Source organism: Sceloporus undulatus, chromosome 4, assembly GCF_019175285.1.
Source record: "Sceloporus undulatus isolate JIND9_A2432 ecotype Alabama chromosome 4, SceUnd_v1.1, whole genome shotgun sequence".
NCBI classification, from domain to species: domain Eukaryota; kingdom Metazoa; phylum Chordata; class Lepidosauria; order Squamata; family Phrynosomatidae; genus Sceloporus; species Sceloporus undulatus.
In genome coordinates, this window is record NC_056525.1 from 125786100 (window position 1) to 125805676 (window position 19577).

Consider the following 19577-nt stretch of genomic DNA (forward strand, 5'->3'; position numbering starts at 1 on the left):
TGATGCTCTTTAGCATCAGGGGTGTCTGGGGACATGAAGCCCCATGGAACCCCTTTTCTTGGTGCTTCTCTTTGGACTGGAAAAACGGTGTATTGGGGCCATAGGGCTGCCTGTGGGGATGCCCTGGCCCCAATGCAGCGGAAAAAGGGGTGGCTACAGGCCGTTCCTTTGGGGCAGTCTGTACTGCGCCTAAGTTATCCTAATAATATGGTAGAAAGCAGTACCTGCCTCTGTATTTAGTATTAGAATGTTTGCTGCTGCTGTTGTTGTTGGTAGTGTTTTTGTTGTTGTGAAATTATTCCCGACTTATGGCGACCCTAAGGTGAACTTGTCATGGGATTTACTTGGCAAGATTTGTTCAGAGAAGGTTTGGCATTGTCTTCCCCTAAGGCTGCCGAGCTAGGAATTCAACTCTGTTCTCCAGAATCAGAGTCAAGATTCAAACCACTACACCATGCTGGCTCTCTATTAAAATGTTTACTGTAATGGAAATTTTCATGCCATTTGGGAAACTATTTTTATATATCTTAAATGTGTTAATATCTCTTACATATTTAGATTTCCACAAGCTACACTGAATTTTCATTTTAAAAAAATCAGAAATCTTAATTGAAATGGGTTCCTCAGAAAAATAAGTCTGTTAGAAGATTTTTTTCCACAGAATTTAGGCTGTATCTGCACTGCAGAAATAATCCAGATTGGCACTACTTTAACTGTTATGGTTCAGTGCTGTGAAATTCTGGGATTTGTAGTTGTGTCACCAGAGTTCTCTGACAGAAAAGCCTAAATATCTCACAAAACTACAAATCCCAGAATTCCATAGCTTTGAGCCATGACAGTTAAAGTGGTGTTAACCTAGATTTTTTCTGCAGTGTCGATGCAGCTGTAATTTCCCAAGTCCTTTTGAAAATGTCCAGAATCCATACATACAGTATTTGGTTAATGACTGGGATCGTATCTAATGTTATGTTGTTAGAAGGTTGCTTCGCTTTAATTCTTATTTAAACATATGAATTTAAAGCTGCTATAATGCACCAAATCTCCCAGGGCATTTTAATAACTCCTTCTCACTTCTCCATTGTGTTGTTTTGATTCCAACCCTGTTCCCATTCAAAACTTGGTTTTGCTGTTAAAGGATGTGATGTTGCCATGTGCATTGGCATCCATGTATTCTGCTGTTCAGAGTATGACCTGGAGACATCTGCAAAAACACTGGGATATCCCCATAGGTCAGCAGTCAATGCCCACCCACCCCCCCCCCAAACAGCTTTCCCAGACCTTCTCTGCCTAACAGCTAAAAGTAGAAGTGCATCAGTGGGTCTTATGAAGAATCTGCTGCAACGACTGAAAGTTTTCTTACACATTCTTTTTCAATATTTCTTTTTTTCTTAACAGCATTCAACCAAGATCCTTAGAGCAGACACATGTCTTCCCATGCTATGTGATGCTCATTGCCCATTGATGGCATTGTTTTAAAAATTAACAAATTAAAAAAAAATAAATTAAAAATTAAAATTAGAAATTAAAGGTCCTGAACTATATTCAGGGGTAGCGGTGTTGGCCATGCAGCAGAACACAACAGAATCCAAAATCCACAGAAGATCAATACCTTTATTTGCCAACAAAAATACACAAAATACATCATGTAAGTTTTTGGAGTTCTGCTGACTTCTTCATCAGACAAAAGATGTTTAAAAGTCATACACGAAAAGAAAAGTGATAATATTAGTGTCACAGGTCTACATTTTGTATCTGTTTGTTTCTATTCTAATTCCGTTGCTTTGGAGGGATCTCTCAGTACAGGCAGAGGCCATTCCCGTCTTGGCCATGTGTGCACTGAAACAAAGGACAGTAAAATTTAAATTCCATTAACAATAATAAAGTGACTTTTTTTTTGGTATCCAGAGTACTTCATGAACCCCCAGGCAACTTTCTTAAAAGAGAGCATTGAATTTCTTAAGAAACTTGTGTACCGCCACGTCTGGGGGAAAAAAAATCTTAGGTACTATATGGGTAAAACATGCCAATTATAGTCCAAATGAAAAGGTTTTACTTTTGTTGGAGGTAGAAACTTCAGAGTTAAGTCCCAGTCCTTACTTCCCTCTTGTCTAAGATTTCCCTGTTGTGGCTAAATTTGGTACTTTCAAATCCAGGAGACATTATCCAGGGGTAGCTGTGTTGGCCACACAGTAAAACATAAAAAACCTACAAAAGAGTAATACTTTTATTGGCCAATAGAAATGCACAAAATCCATGATGCAGCCTTTTGAAGCGCCACTGGTTTCTTCATCAACCAAAAAAAATGTTTAATAAATCATACAAGAGAAGAAAAGTGACAATGTTAGAATCACAGGTTTATGCTTTGAAACAAATATTTCTGTAGTAGTTCAATTGCTTTGGAAGGATCTTGATACAGGGAGAGGCCAATCTTTTTGGCCATGTGCAGAGACGTCTGAACTGTACACTGGTACCCCAGGATACGAATGCGCCGCCTTACGAAATTTCCGGGTTACGAAAAAAATCCATTCAAAAAAACTGTTCCGGGTTACGAAGGTTATTTCGGGTTACGAAAATTTTTTTGGTGCTTTTCGGCGCTATTTCACACGAAATCGCGGCTTTTCCCCATTAGCGCCTATGGCTTTTTCGCCTTACGAAGTATTCCGGGTTACGAAAGCGGCGGCGGAACGAATTAATTTCGTAACCCGGGGTACCCCTGTACTAAACATGTTTTAAACTGTTTCTTTGGCTGAAAACAATTGGTTTGGGGTGTCTTATGGGGCCCTGAAATCATTTAGGCCTGATACAGTTGGACAGAATGGAGCGCTGAGACACCGCCCCCTTCTGCCCGGAGCATTGCCACGGCAACTGCATGGGCACGGCAACGATCCGCTCAAAAAAGGAGTTGCAAAATGTATCTCCTTTCTGTGCTGCTGCCAAGGCGCTATCAGCACCCTGGAGCGGTGCAGTGATGTCTCTTGTGTGCTGTGCCATTTGGACATGCTGCACAAGCCATGTCATCAGAGCGCATGCCCAAAATGGCGCCGGGAGAGCACAGAGCGTGTGGCTGCTCCGCTCTCCCAAGCCCTAATTTCGGCAAAGTGGTGGTCTGTACCAGGCCTTACTCATGAATATAAGTATAAAGAAGATTTTCCAAATTACTGTACTAAGTACAGTGGGCCTTTGATATCTGCTGGAGTTTTGTTCCAGGATCAGGGACGTAGCCAAGGGGGGGGGGTTCTTGGGGTCCAGACCCCCCCCTTCCATTAGAAAAATGAATGGTGCGTGCTGCTGCGCCGCTGCACCCAAGCCCCATTATAATGGTGGCACTAACTCTGGACCCCCCCCTTCCTAAAATCCTGGCTACATCCCTGCCAGGATCCCCTGTGGATAACAAAATTTGTAGATGCTGAAGTCCCATTAAATTCAATGACATAGTAAAATTATATAAAATGACAAAATCAAGGTTTGAATTTATACATTTTAAAAAATATTTTCAAGCTGTGGATATGGAAGGCTGACTGTATTTGAATAAGCCAGGGCATATTACGTAAACAGAACGATATCTTGATGCAAAAGTGGCTTCTATCTTCAAGGCTTTTTTGTTGACTTAATGGAAGTGTCTCTAAGCTGTCTGAAGAAATGTGGTTTCTAACTGAAAAGTTCAGTCCACTTTTATGTGATGAAAGAAAGATCAATAAGCGCAAATGAAAAGTGCTTTGCTTAGTGTGATTATTTGATTAAAAATTAAAATGGTATTAAAGTTTTATGGTGTGTGAAGAAATTTAATTAGGTGTTAATGGGCCACTTAGAAATTAAATAATATAATATTTTTCCATCTGCCTATTTGGATATTTATACAATACCTGAGTGGCTTGCATCTTAGCCACAATTAGGCTGTGCAAAAAGTTGTTAGCCTTCTGTCTTAAGGGTGCAACCTGTCTGTCTTGGAGAATTTGTGCTCTTGACTCCTCTTCCTGATTTTCAGACTCCAAGAAGTGGATTCCAGTGACTTCTGTCTGTAACTGAGACATTGCTCCTCAATCCACTGGGCAGGAGTTTTTTGCCCTTTGTTTCTTCCTTCCACTCCTGGAGTGGTTGGTAAGAAGAAGCCATTCTTTTCATGTTATTGTGAACTTGCAAACTGTCTTTTTTGAAATCATATCATCAGTCCACCCTGCCTCCTGCTCTTTACTATGATGAATCCCCAAAATCCCAGGTAGTTCTTTATCTGACCTATTCGATTGTTAACTGATAATTCAAAGGATTGTACCTGGGGCTTTCTTAGTTTTACACACACACACACACACACACACACACACACACACACACACACACACAGAGTACTGATGAGCTATGACACACCACACACACACACTCTCTATTGGTTGTTTCATAACTTATCCAGCCATTTTTCTTGACTTTGTCAAAGCTATAGAGACTTGTTTAAAGTATTATTTGTACATCCCTTCAGTTTTAAAAAAAAAATCCAGGGAGGTTGTCAGTAACTTTTGTATATTAAGGTTATTTTAGAAAATTAAATTTTTGTTTGGTTTTTCCTTTTGAAGCAAAGGGTACAAATTCTTTGTTGTAATTTTCCTAAACTGAATTCTAATGTTTTTAAAAGTGCAGATGAATCAGAAAGGATTCTTGACGTAAATCTGTCTAGCCTGTTCTTGTTGTGAAGTAAGGGAGGCAGCTTGTAGTGTGTCCAGATACATCACACTCACTAAATCATTGGATGTGCATTCTTACATACTTTGGTGTGTGCCTTCAAATAATGTCTGACCTATGGCCACCCTAAAGCAATCCTATCAGAGGTTTTCCTGGCAAGATTTGTTCAGAAGGAATTTGCCTTTGTATTTGTCTGAAGCTGAGAGACTGTGACTTGTCCAGGGTAACCCAATGGACTTCCATGGCTGAATGGGAATTTTAACCCTGTTCTCTAGAGCAGTGGTTCCCAACATTTGTTGGGCCGCGGCCCCTATTGCGGCTGAAAGTCCTGCCCGGCAGCCTCCCTGAGCCAGGAAGGGGCAAGACTTCTGGCTGCCTACAAGCCCCAGCAGCCTTTGCAGTCAGAGGTCCCACACCTTGCTGTTCTCCCAACCAATTAGGGAGGCCTCTGGCCAGAAGAAAGGGCGGGACTTCCGGCCTCAAAAGCTGCTGGAAAGGGTTAAAGTCAGCACACTAGAAAATGCTTAGATGTGTGTGTGTGTGACCATGAGCATCCAGCACTGGGAAGGACAAGGCTGATCATACACAGCTGATGCTCATAGGCTCAAGGACACACTGGTGCCTGCGTGCACTAAACCTGGATGATGAAATATGTGTCTAGATTGCACAGGAGGACACTTTAAATTGTGGGACAGGAAGTGATTGAGTTTGGGAGACCGCTATATAAACCCAAGGGCTTCCAGTAATTACTTGTGGGTTGTAGTAGGAGTTGGTATTCATGTGATCTGTATTATAGTGTTGGTGATTTGGATAGCACTCTGTAAATAAAGATAGCACTTCGGGAGACTTGGCTTGTCTGGTCAATTAGCTGAAGCCTGGCACCGGTTGCTGAGAGTCCCCGGAGATTCCTGCATTCCTTCTGTTCCTGGAAGACATCCAGTTGCTGTTATCTCTACTGAGGGCTGTGAACCACGTTTCTGAATTTGCCAGTTATACTCTGCTATATGCCAGCATTGGCTATATGGCTCAGATGAGTTGCTGACACCACCTCCTCTTCCTCACCCCTCCTCCTCCTCCTCCATGCCGGCCTGGCCTGCCGCAGCCTGGCACCTGCAGGAAAGAGGGGAGGAGGAGGAGGCAGCACCACCATCCCCGCATGGTGGCATTGCTGGTGCCGGCACCCGCGGAGAAGAGGAGGAGGCAGCGCTGCCCCCGTGGGGAATGAGGGAGGAGGAGGAGGCAGCCCCATCCCTGTTGCCATACGGTGGTGGTGCTGGCACCCGCAGGGAAGAGGGGAGGAGGAGGAGGCAACCCTGTCCCTGTCCCCATCCCTGCGTGATGGCGGCGCCGGCACCCACGAGGAAGAGAGGAGGAGGAGGCAGGGGCAAATCCCAACCTGGTGACCCTGAGAAAGGGTTGATCGACCTCCAGGTTGGGAACCCCTGCTCTAGAGTGATTATCCAACAGTCAAAGCACTATAGCTCTTTGGCTTCCTACTGAAACAATTTGCTAGGAAAAAAAATTCACAATACAATGTTCTTAGGTTGTCATTTGCCATGTTGTTATACATGGCAAAACTCGTATTTTATTTGCTTGAAAACACTTTCATACTCTCCAACCATTATCCAAAATGCTGAAATATTGTAATATTTTTGCAAACAGATGTGTTTATAGAAAAGGTGTAATGAATACTGTAAAAGAGTTATGAGAGAAGTGGTTGGATAGAGATGAAGCTAGCTCGATGCAGAGCTGAAAGACTGGAGGAGTTGCATGTTGTTAAATTGTAAAAGTATGAGTACAAGGATTGAAAAGAGGTTGGAGCTTGCTACCTATGAATCAGTTATAGAGGTCTTGCTTCCTTTTTAAATTTTATATTGCAATGCAGCATTGATTTAGTATTTAGACTGTTTAGATCAAAAAATATTCAGGTTTGCTTTTCCTTGTTTTCTGTCATTCTGATTGTCTAAAAGTCAATATATTAATGTTAAACAGAGTTTGCTCCCTCAGTTTTAGATATGGTGACTGGCAGTTATCAACAAAAATAAATTGCAGGAACAGAGCAGGTAGCAGAGACCAACTCTATATCCTGCTAGGTCATGGACAGTAGGGATACTGTTCTTGTGAGGGGTACAGTCCACTTTTTTGATGCAGACCCTGTTGGCATTTCTAAGCCTTGAGCTTTACTGGAGAGTGAGTAGGACTTAATGGGGCATATTAAGGCCAAGAACCTTTCAGTTTGGTATGTTATGTTGCTTACTGATAGGACCATTGACATCTGATGAAGATATTTATAAGCGAGGAAGGGGTAAGGTTTTCAGCAGTGCTGATTTAAGGGGAATATATATTTTATATGCCTTACTATCATAAGAAGGAAAGAAGAACTTAAGCTTAGATATCTACTGTTTGATACAAGAAAATCCACTCAAGCTGACCAGTTAGTTTCAGTGGTTTCATGAGGGGATGCAGGGCATGTGAACCACACCAGGTAACACCATCAGACCAGATAAAACAAGGCATCCGAAAGCCCCTTTCTGTAAAGAAGGGGGGACCCTTTTTGGGATGATGCTCGCTTTGGAGAGGCAAGGATAGGATTGAAGCCATAGACCGTTCTCTTTGCTTTCCCCTCCTGAAGCCCCAATCTGTTTGGCTCCTTTCTGCCATTGTCCTCCGGTGTGGTGTGGGGAGCTGTTTGCTGTGACTTCCTTTTTCCCTAAGGTGGAGCTCTTACATCACTAAAATGCTTCTTGCTCAGGGGCCTGGCTTTGCTGTCTTGGCTGGGGAAGGGGGCAAGAAATTGGGTTCACCAGGATGAGACTTTTCTCCCCATCTGCACCTCAATCCCAGGAGGTTCTGCAAGAGTACCCATGAGGTACTGCATTGAGTGACACCGACCTTAGTTGCTGCTAGGTTTCCATTATTTGACTTCAAGCTAATGATGACCTAAATTATTAGGAACAGATTATTTGAAATGTGAAATGAACAGAGAAAAGGGCATTAACTAGCCAACAGTGGCATTTACTTTGAACTGTTGCAATACTTAAATTTATCATGCTTGCAGTTGCAGTTTAAAGGAAATTTTCTTATCTGGGGATTATTTCTCTCTTACAGCTGTATCAGCTGGAGTAGTTACCATAAAAATCTCTTGGCCAGCAGTGACTATGAAGGTACCGTCATCTTGTGGGATGGGTTCACAGGGCAGCGGTCAAAGGTCTACCAGGTAAAGAAGTGCTACTTTTCAATTCCCAGTGAACAGTTGTAGATGTACTTAACTTGGAGCACCTTTCCTGCTAAGGAAAGATCTAATCAAATCATATTTTATGTTTGTCAAAATGTATTTGTAAATGCTACTGCAGTCTGTACTAATTTATGAGTGTAAACATAATAAGCAAGCATTATAGTAAGAGAATTAGAATTACAGTTATCCCTCCATATTCGCTAGGGTTAGGGGAACAAGACCCCCGTGAATATGGAAAAACCGCAAATAACAAAAACACTGTTTTTACCTGAGAGGACACCTCTCTAGGAATCTCTAGGTCCTCCAGTGCAACTCTGTGGTCAATGTCCAACATACACTGACCACAGAATGGCACTGGAGTAGCTACAAATGGTCTTTCAGTGCAACTTTTAGTTAAAGTTGACCACAGAGTTGCACTGGAAGACCTAGACTGTCCTAGAGAGAACATATTAATGAAATCCGTGAATAATCAAAGCCGCAAATATCAAAGCCGCAAATATGAAGGGATGACTGTATTTCCATTCTGTATAAAGTTTTTATAAACATGCATGCCCATTAAAAGGTTTTGCTTTTGTTGTATTTTTTCATATGCCATGTGGGGGCATTGATGAAAAGTATCAAGAAAACACGAATCAGTTGATGAAAGTAGTGTGCCCTCTTTTAAAGTTAGTAGTGCTTCTTTATTCTCAGAAGCCTTCGATTTTTTAAGTCTAAATCAAGTGCTAGTCCTATCTAGAATAGATCTACTGAAATGAATGGGCCATTTTACTCACAGTGCTTATGAAAGGGAGTTGTTATTTTTAAATACTTAAGAATAATTGATTTCATTGAATTTGTATAGGACTGATACTGGATTTAGCTCATAGTAACAGTTCATTTAGTTCATAGTAACACAGTCCTCAGGGGCTATGATTCAAAACTCTGATAACCTGCAGTACGCCCAGGAAGCTCACTTTTACTCATAGCAGGGTTTATATATATGACACAGTTAGTGAGAGAATTTCCTATAGACGCTCAGATCATTTAAACCTCTGTTGATACAAGGAGCTTTGGAGATGGGCTCACTAAAAACAGTTCTGTCATGACCTGAGCCTATTTAATTCAAGAGAAACCTACATTTGTATTTTTAGATAAACAGTGAGAGGGATTGATAATGACAAATCAAGTGCTTTCAACTAATGACCATTTTACTAGCTAATGATGGAATTTATAATGAAGATAAAGGATGATGTTTCTTATGACTCTTACATCATTATAAAAAAAACAGTTCTGTGGATTCTGTCTTCTCTGACATTCCTCAGTAGATCCTAAGAACTATGTCTATGATTCTACAGCACCTTTCTGTTATTTCTGAATAAATATCATTTACCAGTGTAAGGGTGAGAAATGTCCATAACTATGAGAAAATTGTTTATCAGGCACTTTTTGTTAATCTCCTAAGACTTCACTAAAAAGATTGCAGGTCTATAAGCATATCCCCATGAATCAATACTAGCAGATACATGTAGAGTACAGTACAGAAATAATTAAAATGTAAGAGATGGAAAAAAGAGCAAATTAGTGTGTGCCAGTCTGGAGGGTTGATTGTGGGTACGGTTCTAATTTAATGTGACTACTTCAGGCATCCTTTTAAAAAGGTCCCTGTTGATTTTTGTTGAAATTAATGTGTGGCAGGAATGGGCTGTTCTTTGGAATACTTCTTTGGTTCTTTGCCCATCCTATGTTGTAATTAATGTATATATGAACAGTATGCAGAGAAAAGTAGAATTACTGAAATTATTAGTAAAAAGTAAGTAAGATTCTCCTAGCTCTTGAGAATACTGATATCTAAGGGGAAATATTGCTTGGAATGCCCTATAAAGAGGTTAATATATTCAGAATTTGTAGAATTTTTTCTGTTGGGGAAAGAAAAAAGCTCACCAGGGAGCAGTAACAAGCCAAACAACATTCTTAACAAGAGTAATCTGAGCTCTTTGTCTTTCAAGATGCAAATAAGCAGTAGTGCATGCTTTTTTTTTTTTCCTTTTGAAAATGAAACATTCTTCTAGCTCTTTAACTGCCTTCTCTGGGGGCTGCTTTCAAATAATGCAGAAGAATTGCGAGGGAGAATTTTTAAAAAATCTAAACTTGATTATAAGTGTAGTAAATTATTTCATATTAACTTAACCAAAGCTGCATCATTACTAACTAGTTTATGTTTGAATGATCACTTGCTTTTGTTTCATTTCTTTTTCTTTCAAAACAGGAGCATGAGAAAAGGTGCTGGAGTGTAGACTTTAATTTGATGGATCCTAAACTCTTGGCTTCTGGCTCTGATGATGCAAAAGGTTAGTTTGTTTCTAGTTATTATGAAATCGGATTGAAGATTCCTTGCAGAAATGAAAATTCAGGATACCAATATTTCTTGGCAGAATTAGAAATTTATTTTCTCAGAGATTCTCAGCTATTTACATAATGATCTATAGAGGACAATTGGTAGGATGCTCAGAAAAAGCTCATGAGAAAAATCTTACCGTTGTTAACTGCCCTTAAATTGACCCCGACTCATGGTGACTCTGTGGGTGAGACACTTCCAAGACTCCCTATTCTCCACTGATCTGCTTAGGTCCTGCAACTTCATATCATCAATCTCCTTAATAGAGTCTGTTCATGCGATCTTTCACCTTTCCTAGCATTTCACCCTCCACCTTTCCTAGCATTATTGTCTTTTCCAGTGAATTGTGCCTTCTCATGATGTGACCAAAATATGACAGTCTCATCTTAATCATCTTGGTGTCCAGGGAGATTTCTGGCTTGATCTGTTCTAAGACCCATTTGTTTGTCTTTTGTGGGGGTCCAAGGTACCCTCTGCACTCTTGTCAGCACCACATCTCACATGAGTTGATTTTCTTCTTATCTGCTTTCATCACTATCCAGCTCTCACCCATATATGGTGATGGAGAATACAATGGCTTGTACAGTTCTAACTATCATGCTCAGCTGTATATCTTTACTCTTTAGGATCCTTTCTAGTTCTTTTATAGCAGTCTGTCCTGTTCCTAGTCTTCCAATTCCTTGACTGCAGTCCCCATTCTGATATAGGCATGCTTTTGCTATTTCAATTTTCTAATTGTCTAGTTTGATTTTCTGTAGATCCTCCGTGGCCATTATTTTGTTTTCTTTATGTTCAGCAGTAATCCTACCTTTGCACTTATTTCGTTGATCTTCCTTAGTAGTTGTTCAAAGCCTGTGATGTTTTCTGTTATAGAATGGTGTCATCAGCATATTTTAGAGCGTTCATATTCCTTCCTCCTATCTTCATTCCTCTTCTGTCTGTGCTCAGGCCTGCTTTTTGTATAATATGTTCTGCATAAAGGTTGAGCAGGTGAAAGGATGCAGCCTTGCCTGACCCTTTTCCCAACTGGGTTTTACTCCTAAGTACAGTAGCCTCTTGTCCTAAGTACAGATTTCTCAGCAGGACTATCAGATGTGTTAGCACTCTCATGTCTTTAAGAGCATTCCATAGTTTTTCATGATCTGTGCAGTTGAAGGCTTTGCTATAGTCTAAACACATGCTGATTTTCTTTTGGAATTCTTTGGTGCGCTCCATTATCTATTGTATGTTTGCAATGTAGTCCCTAGTGCCTCTTTCCTGGACCACACTTGCACCTTTGGGATTATGGTTGGAGAATTTTGAACATAATTTTCCTTGCATAGAAAATAAGTGCTATAGTTGCTGCAGTCTTGTGTGTGTGTGTGTGTGTGTGTGTGTGTGTGTGTGTGTCTCTCTTTGGAGGAGGATTTATATTGATTGTTTCCAATCTGTTGACCACCATTTTGTTTTCCATATTTATTGACATATGCTGGTTAGCACTAGAGTTGATTCTATCAGTGCGGATTGTGGCACTGGAATATCATCTGTTCTTGGTGACTTATTTTTCTACATTTCTATTATTGCAGCTTCCACCTCTTTTTTATTGACTAAAATGGTGGCAAAGGCTTCATAACTACATAAGTAGGTCCTTATTTAGTTAAGACTAATGTACGCAGAATATTCCCAATACTGTATTGTAACTATTGTTAGGTGTTGGAAGCATGCTATAAATTTGAGTGCTTGCTTTCACTCTCACAACTTAATTACAGTCGTCCCTCCCCTTTTGCGGGTTTAACATTCTCAGATTTGATTATTTGTAAGTTTGTCCACAGCATGCCTGAGAAAGGGCAGGCATGTTTGCACTCTTCCCTTCCTCCTTCCCTCCCAGGCTCCTAACCTGGGGGGAGAGAAAGCCCAGGAAGGAGGGACCAGCTGGGAATGGTGAATGCATGCTCCTCCTGCCTTCCCCCGTGCTTTGGTTGGCTGAGGGAAGCTGGCATGGGAGAGGGAGAGAAGCGTGCGCATGTGGCCCTCCTGCCTTTCCCCCCACATTTCCACTTCCCCCCACAAATTTAGAGGGGAGACTGTGATTCTTTCATATCTAATGCTCTTAACTATTCTGTAGTGTAACTGAAGTGTTGACACTTTCATGAATGGTTAATAGCAATAGCAAGTACATTTCTCTACCACTTATCAATGTACTAAGCAGGTTACAAAGTGTAAGCTAATTGCCGCCAACAAGTTGGGTACTCATTTTAGTGACCTATAGAAGTATGGCAAGCTGAGTCAACCCAGAGCCCCTGTCTGGTATTGCATTCACAACCTTGTGGTTTGTGAGTGAGTGGCTGCAGTTCAGACATTTAACCACAGTGCCACCAGGGCACCTTAATGCCAGTTATATTCTGTCATAATCAGGATATGAAGTCGAAGGCTTTCATGGCCGGCATCCATAGTTTTCTGTGGGTTTTTCAGGCTATGTGGCCATGTTCTAGCAGAGTTTCTTCCTGACGTTTCGCCAGCAACTGTGGCTGGCATCTTCAGAGAATGTTTTCTTGGAAAGGACTTGGCTATATATATTGTGTGACCTGGAAAAGCAGGAGTGATTTGCATGTGTATTGTTTGTTGCTGATAGTAATAAGAAATTTTAAATAATAATGTAGTTATAGTATAAATAATACATCACTGTGAGATCAGTGAGATGGAGAGAGCTGTATATTGCACCTTGGAAGTGAGGCAGGATGTAAATGTAATAAACAAATTTTGTTTTTCTTTGTGATCCTTGTTTTTCATTCAAATAGGTCTTGTGCCTGAACAGAGCTAGAATTAGAACATTCTGCAGTTTTTGGTGGGAATTCCACTCTCTTCCACATCACATCTCAGCTCTTTACCTTAAGTTCTTTGTTTTCACCATTTCAGCAGGATCAAAAATGAAGACATGATTAAAACATAAATGATTAAACATGCACAGTCGCTCTGTGAGATTGGTTCAGTGACTTTATTTTTATATATAGCATTAATCTACTTTTATGAAATAGCTAAGATTAATTTATAATTATCTTTATCTATTACTGAATTTCATTTAAAATGTATATATTTGAAAAGTCTTTCTATCATATATACTCGACTATAAGTCGACCTCATGTATAAGTTGAGGGAATGTTTTGGGGCCAAAATTATGGATTTTGATCTGGTCCATGGATAAGTCGGGGGTAAAATTTAGCAGCATGTAACAAAGGATGTAAAGGATGAAGTAATGGAAAATGATACTAAAGACCTTTTTAAAACAATTTGACAGGCATAACTGTTTGTGTTCACCCTAAAGGCTGTATGGATGAGATAGTAGAGGGGTTGATGCTTCTTTTAGGTGCTCCAAGAAGAGATTAATCTCTCACCTTTTCCCAGGGCATGGTCCCCTTTTTGATAAGAGGTAAAGTACAGTACTTAAATTGACCTGTAGATAAGTTGACCCAGGTTTTTGGGTCAATTTTTTGACTAAAATTTCTAGACTTATACATGAGTTTATACAGTATATCACCTCCTGTTCTCAAGGCAGTACACAACAAATAAAAAGATTTAAATTGTACAGAAATAAACATACATTTAAATACATGTTAAAAACCTTTAAAGATAACCCTAAGATATAATTTTCATTTTAGGACTTCAGGGCTTAAAAATAAAAGAGGTTTCGCTCTGCTGACTTCTGTGGATTTGAAGGCTACATTTAAATTGTGCACCCCCTCATGAGAAGACAAAGCCTTCTTCAGGCTTTCTTTGTGTCTTCTTCATCTTGATGATGTGAAACAGTCATGGTTCCCAATCTGGATTTCTTTAGCAAAAGGATTGAGGGCTCTTTGCCATTTGTCAGCTAATCTGGATTCTGTCCGGGGTCCTGTTATCACCTTCTGGCTACTTGGATATCCAACTTGTGATGGTGATGAAAAACAGAGCAGTAGTTTTAACATCGACACACATTTAATCATTCTTAAATACTAGAATCTCAGAGTATTAATACTCTGCCCTTTTTGAATTCTTTGGCAGGAAAATGGTAATTGTGACAGCTCCTCTTTTGTGGTTCTCCTCAAAGGAGTGGTGAGAGAATAGAGAGAGTCGGTACTTTTTTAGGTTCCCCCAGGACACACAAAGCTCTCTCCTTTCACCACTCTACTCAGAGCAGTGGATCCAGTGATGTTATTGCAGTGATGAAGAATTGAGATATGTGAGTGTTTTCTTAGCCTTTCCCATGCCTGATCATCTTGCCCACACATCGCACAACCACCATTTACTGTAGTTCCCTCCTCTTCCATCCAGCCTTTAGGATGAGCACAATTATGCCTGCCAGAATTTTCTAAGTTCTTTGGTATTGTTTTCCTTTGCTTCATCCTTTACAAATTTTGCTATATGTCCCTAATCTTTATCCACATATCGAAATCCATAATTTTAGTACCCAAACCTGCCCTTGACTCATACTTGAGGTTGACTTATACACAAGTATATATGGTATTCAGAGAGTGAAATTTCTTGTATCTCTGTCTTGGGTGAGGGCCCCAGGCAGCATCTAAAAGAAATAATAATAATAATAATAATAATAATAATAATATATTTGTATCCTGCCTCTCCCTTTTGAGGATTGAGGCAAGTTAACAGCAGAAGTTAATACAAATACAAAAAACAATAGTGAAGAAAAACAATCCCCCTTATTCCATCCGTTCAGTATAAAATTACAGCAATAAAAACCATGTAACTACAGAACATTTAAAATAATTCAATAAAGTGGTAATACCAAGGGGGCTAATTAGATGGGCCAATAATAATGAAATAGAACCAGAATGGACAAAATTGATAGCCAGCTCCTAGTAATTGCTGGAGGGGTTTTTTTTTCCCCAGTCAAAAATGTATAGAACCATTTTTTGTTTTTATTTATTCAAAGTATTTATGTATTGTCACCTAGTTGACCAGGGTGTCTGAGCCTGTGCTTATCAACTTAAAATATTTAAAACAGTGGCTCCCAAACTTTAGTTCCCCAGATGTTTTGGTCTTCAGCTCCCAGCATCCCCAGTCAGCTTAGTCAACAGTCAGGAATTCTGGTAGCAGAAGTCAAAAACATCTGGAGGACTAGTTTGGGAATTACTGGTTGAAAACAATAGAGATAAAACCTTTAAAAAGAAATTAACATACTGTTTGACAGCATTTAAAAACATGTAAAAATTACTTTTAAAAATAATTTTAAAGCAACCAAAATGTCAAAGGCCATGTTCTTACCATTTGTTTCTGATAACAGTTCAAACCTTCTAGATATATTGACTCGATATTTTATCACTCCTAATGAAGTAAAATTGAAATTGATTAATTTCTGTACCAAAATATGAGCAATCTTTTATTTAGAATGCCACTTAGGTATGAATTATTGTATGCATAATTTGCAGTTCATTATTTTTATTCAGTGATGTTGCTATAAAATTGGTCATCCAGCTTTTAATTGAAGGAGAGACTATGAGTTTTAGCTTTATACATCAGAGTCAAATAAAATGCAGCAGCTTTTCAGAGAAACATACACTACAACCAATTCTCATTGAAATGAACTTAATTTTTTAAAAAATGATTTAATATAAACATTGTTTCCACTCTTTCGTGGAGTCATAAATTTTAACATGTGTAAACAACACACACAACAGATAGACACACATTACAAACCAATAAAACAACAAGATACAAAGTTTAAGATTTTTTAAGGCAAAACATTATTTCTGAATTATTTCCTCGTCAAATAACAACATTTCAAATGTAGGCTATTATTTCCAGTCTTTTTAATTGGGGAAATTTTCTACTGTAGAATAATGCAACTGTAGTGTTACCTTCAAGCATTTTTTCATTAGCTCAAAGAGCAGTCCATGGCACTCCTTTCATTTTGTGCCTCAAATATGTAGTCTGGCCTCTGATTATGTTCAAATAGATAAAGGGCCATAACGGCGTTTATGAATAAAAATCTCAGCTCACTGGAAGTGCAGACTTTGGTCAGCCTTTGCTTTTTACAGTATTCCAAATCATAAATTACTTGTTTTATGAGTAAATGTGCCATAGCCTGCCCCAACATAGCTGTTCTTATGGTTTTAGGAAATGAGTCCAACAAAACAAAAAACCACCTAAGCAGCAGCCTTGTTTCCACTAAACATCATTAAGAATAGCTTGTTAGGTTTGCCCAACGTGGCAACTGTGGTTAATTGAAACTGAAATGTACTACATCCTACACAGCTGTACCAGCAGTAGGGGAATACACAAGTCAGGGTTTGTTGAGTTTTATTCTTGTTGCTCTAAACAATGGTGTTGAAATTTGGCCAGATTATGTGAAATTGCTAACATTGATCATCTGCATTAACAAGAATTAAGCCCTAGTCTGTCCAGAATGAACTTGTAATTTTAAAATAAATGTTCTGAACAAATTCTGTACATGAGAAACTGCATTTTAATTATGAGAAAGATGCTAACTACCTCAAAACAATATGTATAGCTAAGCAGTGAGAATTTACTGAGGAATCTAATTCAATTGGAATGCTTAGAAGTGTTTTTTCTTTAATGTATGCATAAACTATAACACAGCAAAGTGTAATGATCTACTTGCAATTTTCCCAAGAACCCAGATGATTTTGTCTCACTTATGCAAAATTTGCATAAACCCAAACAATCCCTTTTGGCTGTTATCAACTCCACTGAAGGATTGAAAAAGTATTATATGGAAAGAAAAACATGGTACCTTCCTTGGTGAGGCATATTGCAATGGGAAGAGAGAGTGTGTCTGCAAAGACTCCAGTCCTCTTGAAATAAGAGGTTTAATTGCATTTATAGCATACATCTGTATGAATGTCAGTATACTTCTTTGTGTATTCAAAAACTAGTGATAGGTGTGTGCAAGTTTTTTAAATCTGTGATTTAAAAAAAAATAGGCTGAGAACCATGTATCAGTGTAACATACGTGACTGATTAAAAGAACATAAGCATATTTTCTTAGAAACAAATATTGTTGATTTAAGTTTTAAAATCAAAGAATCTTAGAATCTTAGAATGTTAGAGTTGGAAGGGACCACAAGACCCATCTAGTTGAACCCCCCGACATGCAGGATTATACAGCTACAGCAGACTTGGAAGGTGCTCATTCATCCTCTGTTTAAAGACTTCCAAAGAAAGAGAGTTTATCATCCTCTGAGGCAGTATGTTGTACTGTCAAACAGCTCTTACAGTCAAGTTCTTCCTAATATTAAGTTTTCTTTTCTTCTGTTGGTTGATGTTCTATCCTCTGGAGCAGCAAACAACAAGCTGGCTCCAGCTTCTACATGACATCGCTTCAGATAATTAAAGATAACTAACATATCACCTTTGAATCTCCTCTTCTTCAAGCTAAACATACCCAGCTCAGTTGGTCTTCATAAGGCTAAGTTTCGAGATATTTTATTAAATTTGTCACCCTTCCCTGAAAAAGTTCCAGTTTTTCAGTATCCTTGAAATGTGGCGCTTGAAACTGGACACGGTAGGAATACTGTGAAACCTGACCAAAACTAAATAAAGTGGTAATACTTCCCTCAAGGAGGACACTGTACTCCTGCTGCTGCATCCTGAATTTCACTGCCCATTGCACTGCTTTGTTGACTCCCCCCCCCTTTTTTTTTTGAAGATGGGGACAATATTTGCCCTCCCCCAGTCTGCTGGGACTTCTCCTGTTCTCCAGGAAGTCCTAAAGATTATTGCCAATGGCTCCGATATTACATTTGCCAGTTTTTTAAATACTCTTAGATGTAGTTCATCAGGTCCTGGGGACTTACATTCATTTAGATTAACCAGGTATTCCTGTACTATCTCTTTACTTATTCTGTGCTGCATTTCCCCTGTTCTGTCCTCTGCTTTTTCCTCAGGTTGAGCACCCCTTTCCTTTTCTGAGAAGACTGAAGCAAAGAAGGTGTTGAGTAATTCTGTCTTTTTTTTGCCCCGTTAGCATTTTGCCATCATCTCCACATAGTGGCCCTGCCATTTCCTTCTTCCTTTTGCTGCGGACATATCCAAAAAAGCCCTTTTTATTGTTCTTAACCTCTCTAGCAAGCCTGGGTTCATTCTGCACTTTAGCTTTTCTGACTTTACCCCTACACATGCTCACTATTTGTTTGAATTCCTCTTTGGTGATTTCCCCCTTTTCCCATTTCTTATGCATGTTTTGTTTAAAACTTAGCTCAGTTGAAATTTCCTTAGTCATCCATCCTGGTTTCTTAAGACATCTCCCATTTTTCTTCCTCATTGGAACTGTTTGAAACTGTGTCTTCAGTATCTCCCTTTTGAGAAGCTCCCATCCGTGTTGAACTCCCTTCTTTTTTAGTGTTCCTGACCACGGCATCACCTCCAGTATTTCTCTAAGTTTACTAAAATCAGTTTTCCTAAAGTCTAGAATGCACTGGCTTCTCCTTTCCATTGTATAACAAACTCCAGGAGAAAATGGTCATGATTCCACTTAAGGATCTCACCACTTGCACTCCATTAACTAGATCGTCCCTGTTGATTAAGATCAGATATAAAATAGCTGGTCCCATTGTTGCCTCTTCCACCTTTTGGAAACTGTTTTCAAGACAAGTGAGGAATTTGCTAGATCTTGAGGTTTTGGCTGAGTTTGACTTCCAGTAAATATCAGGATAGATGAAGTCACCCATTGCTACCACATCTCTCTTTTCTGAATGCGTGGCCATCTGTCCTAGAAAGACATCATCCAGTTCCTCTGCCTGACTTGGGGTTCTGTAGTAGACTCCCACAATTGTTTCCCACTGTTGTTTCCCTCCCCTTTAATTTTTATCCCAATGCTCTCCACCTGGCTTCCAGTATTGATGTCCTGGATCTCTTCACTGGTGTAAATATCTCTGACCTATAATGCTATTCCTCCTCCTTTCCTATGTGGCCTATTTCTCTTGAAAAGGTTATACCCCTGTATTCCTACATTCCAATCATGAGTCTCACCCCACCAGGTTTCAGTAGTGCCTATTATATCATATTTGCTTTGTTGTGCTGGGAGTTCCAGTTCATCTTGCTTATTTCCCATGTTCTGTGCATTAGTTTAGAGACATGTAAAACCATGGGTCTCCCCTACCTGCTGCCTGTGCAAGCTTTTTTCTCCCCTCCTACTGCCTGGTCATTGCACTGTTTGCCTTCTTTCCTCTATGACAGTTTGACTATTTTCTCTAACCCTTTTGCCTTCCAGAATACTATCTCTCTCCCCCACATAACTCAGTTTAAAGCCCTCCTGATCAGATTTTTGAGACTATTGGCAAAAAATGTTTCTGCCAACTGGCA

The 19577-nt window shown here is 39.5% G+C and overlaps 1 protein-coding gene across 2 annotated transcripts in view; it reads left to right on the forward strand.

The window, feature by feature from the left end:
- The window catches only part of COP1 (COP1 E3 ubiquitin ligase), a 163244-nt gene that overhangs the window by 56339 nt on the left and 87328 nt on the right, over positions 1 to 19577 (forward strand). For both annotated transcript variants that reach the window (XM_042462790.1, XM_042462792.1), the window contains exons 13-14: positions 7780 to 7888; positions 10152 to 10233. In XM_042462790.1, the coding sequence (XP_042318724.1) occupies positions 7780 to 7888; positions 10152 to 10233 (191 nt within the window). The remainder of the gene's footprint in view (positions 1 to 7779; positions 7889 to 10151; positions 10234 to 19577) is intronic.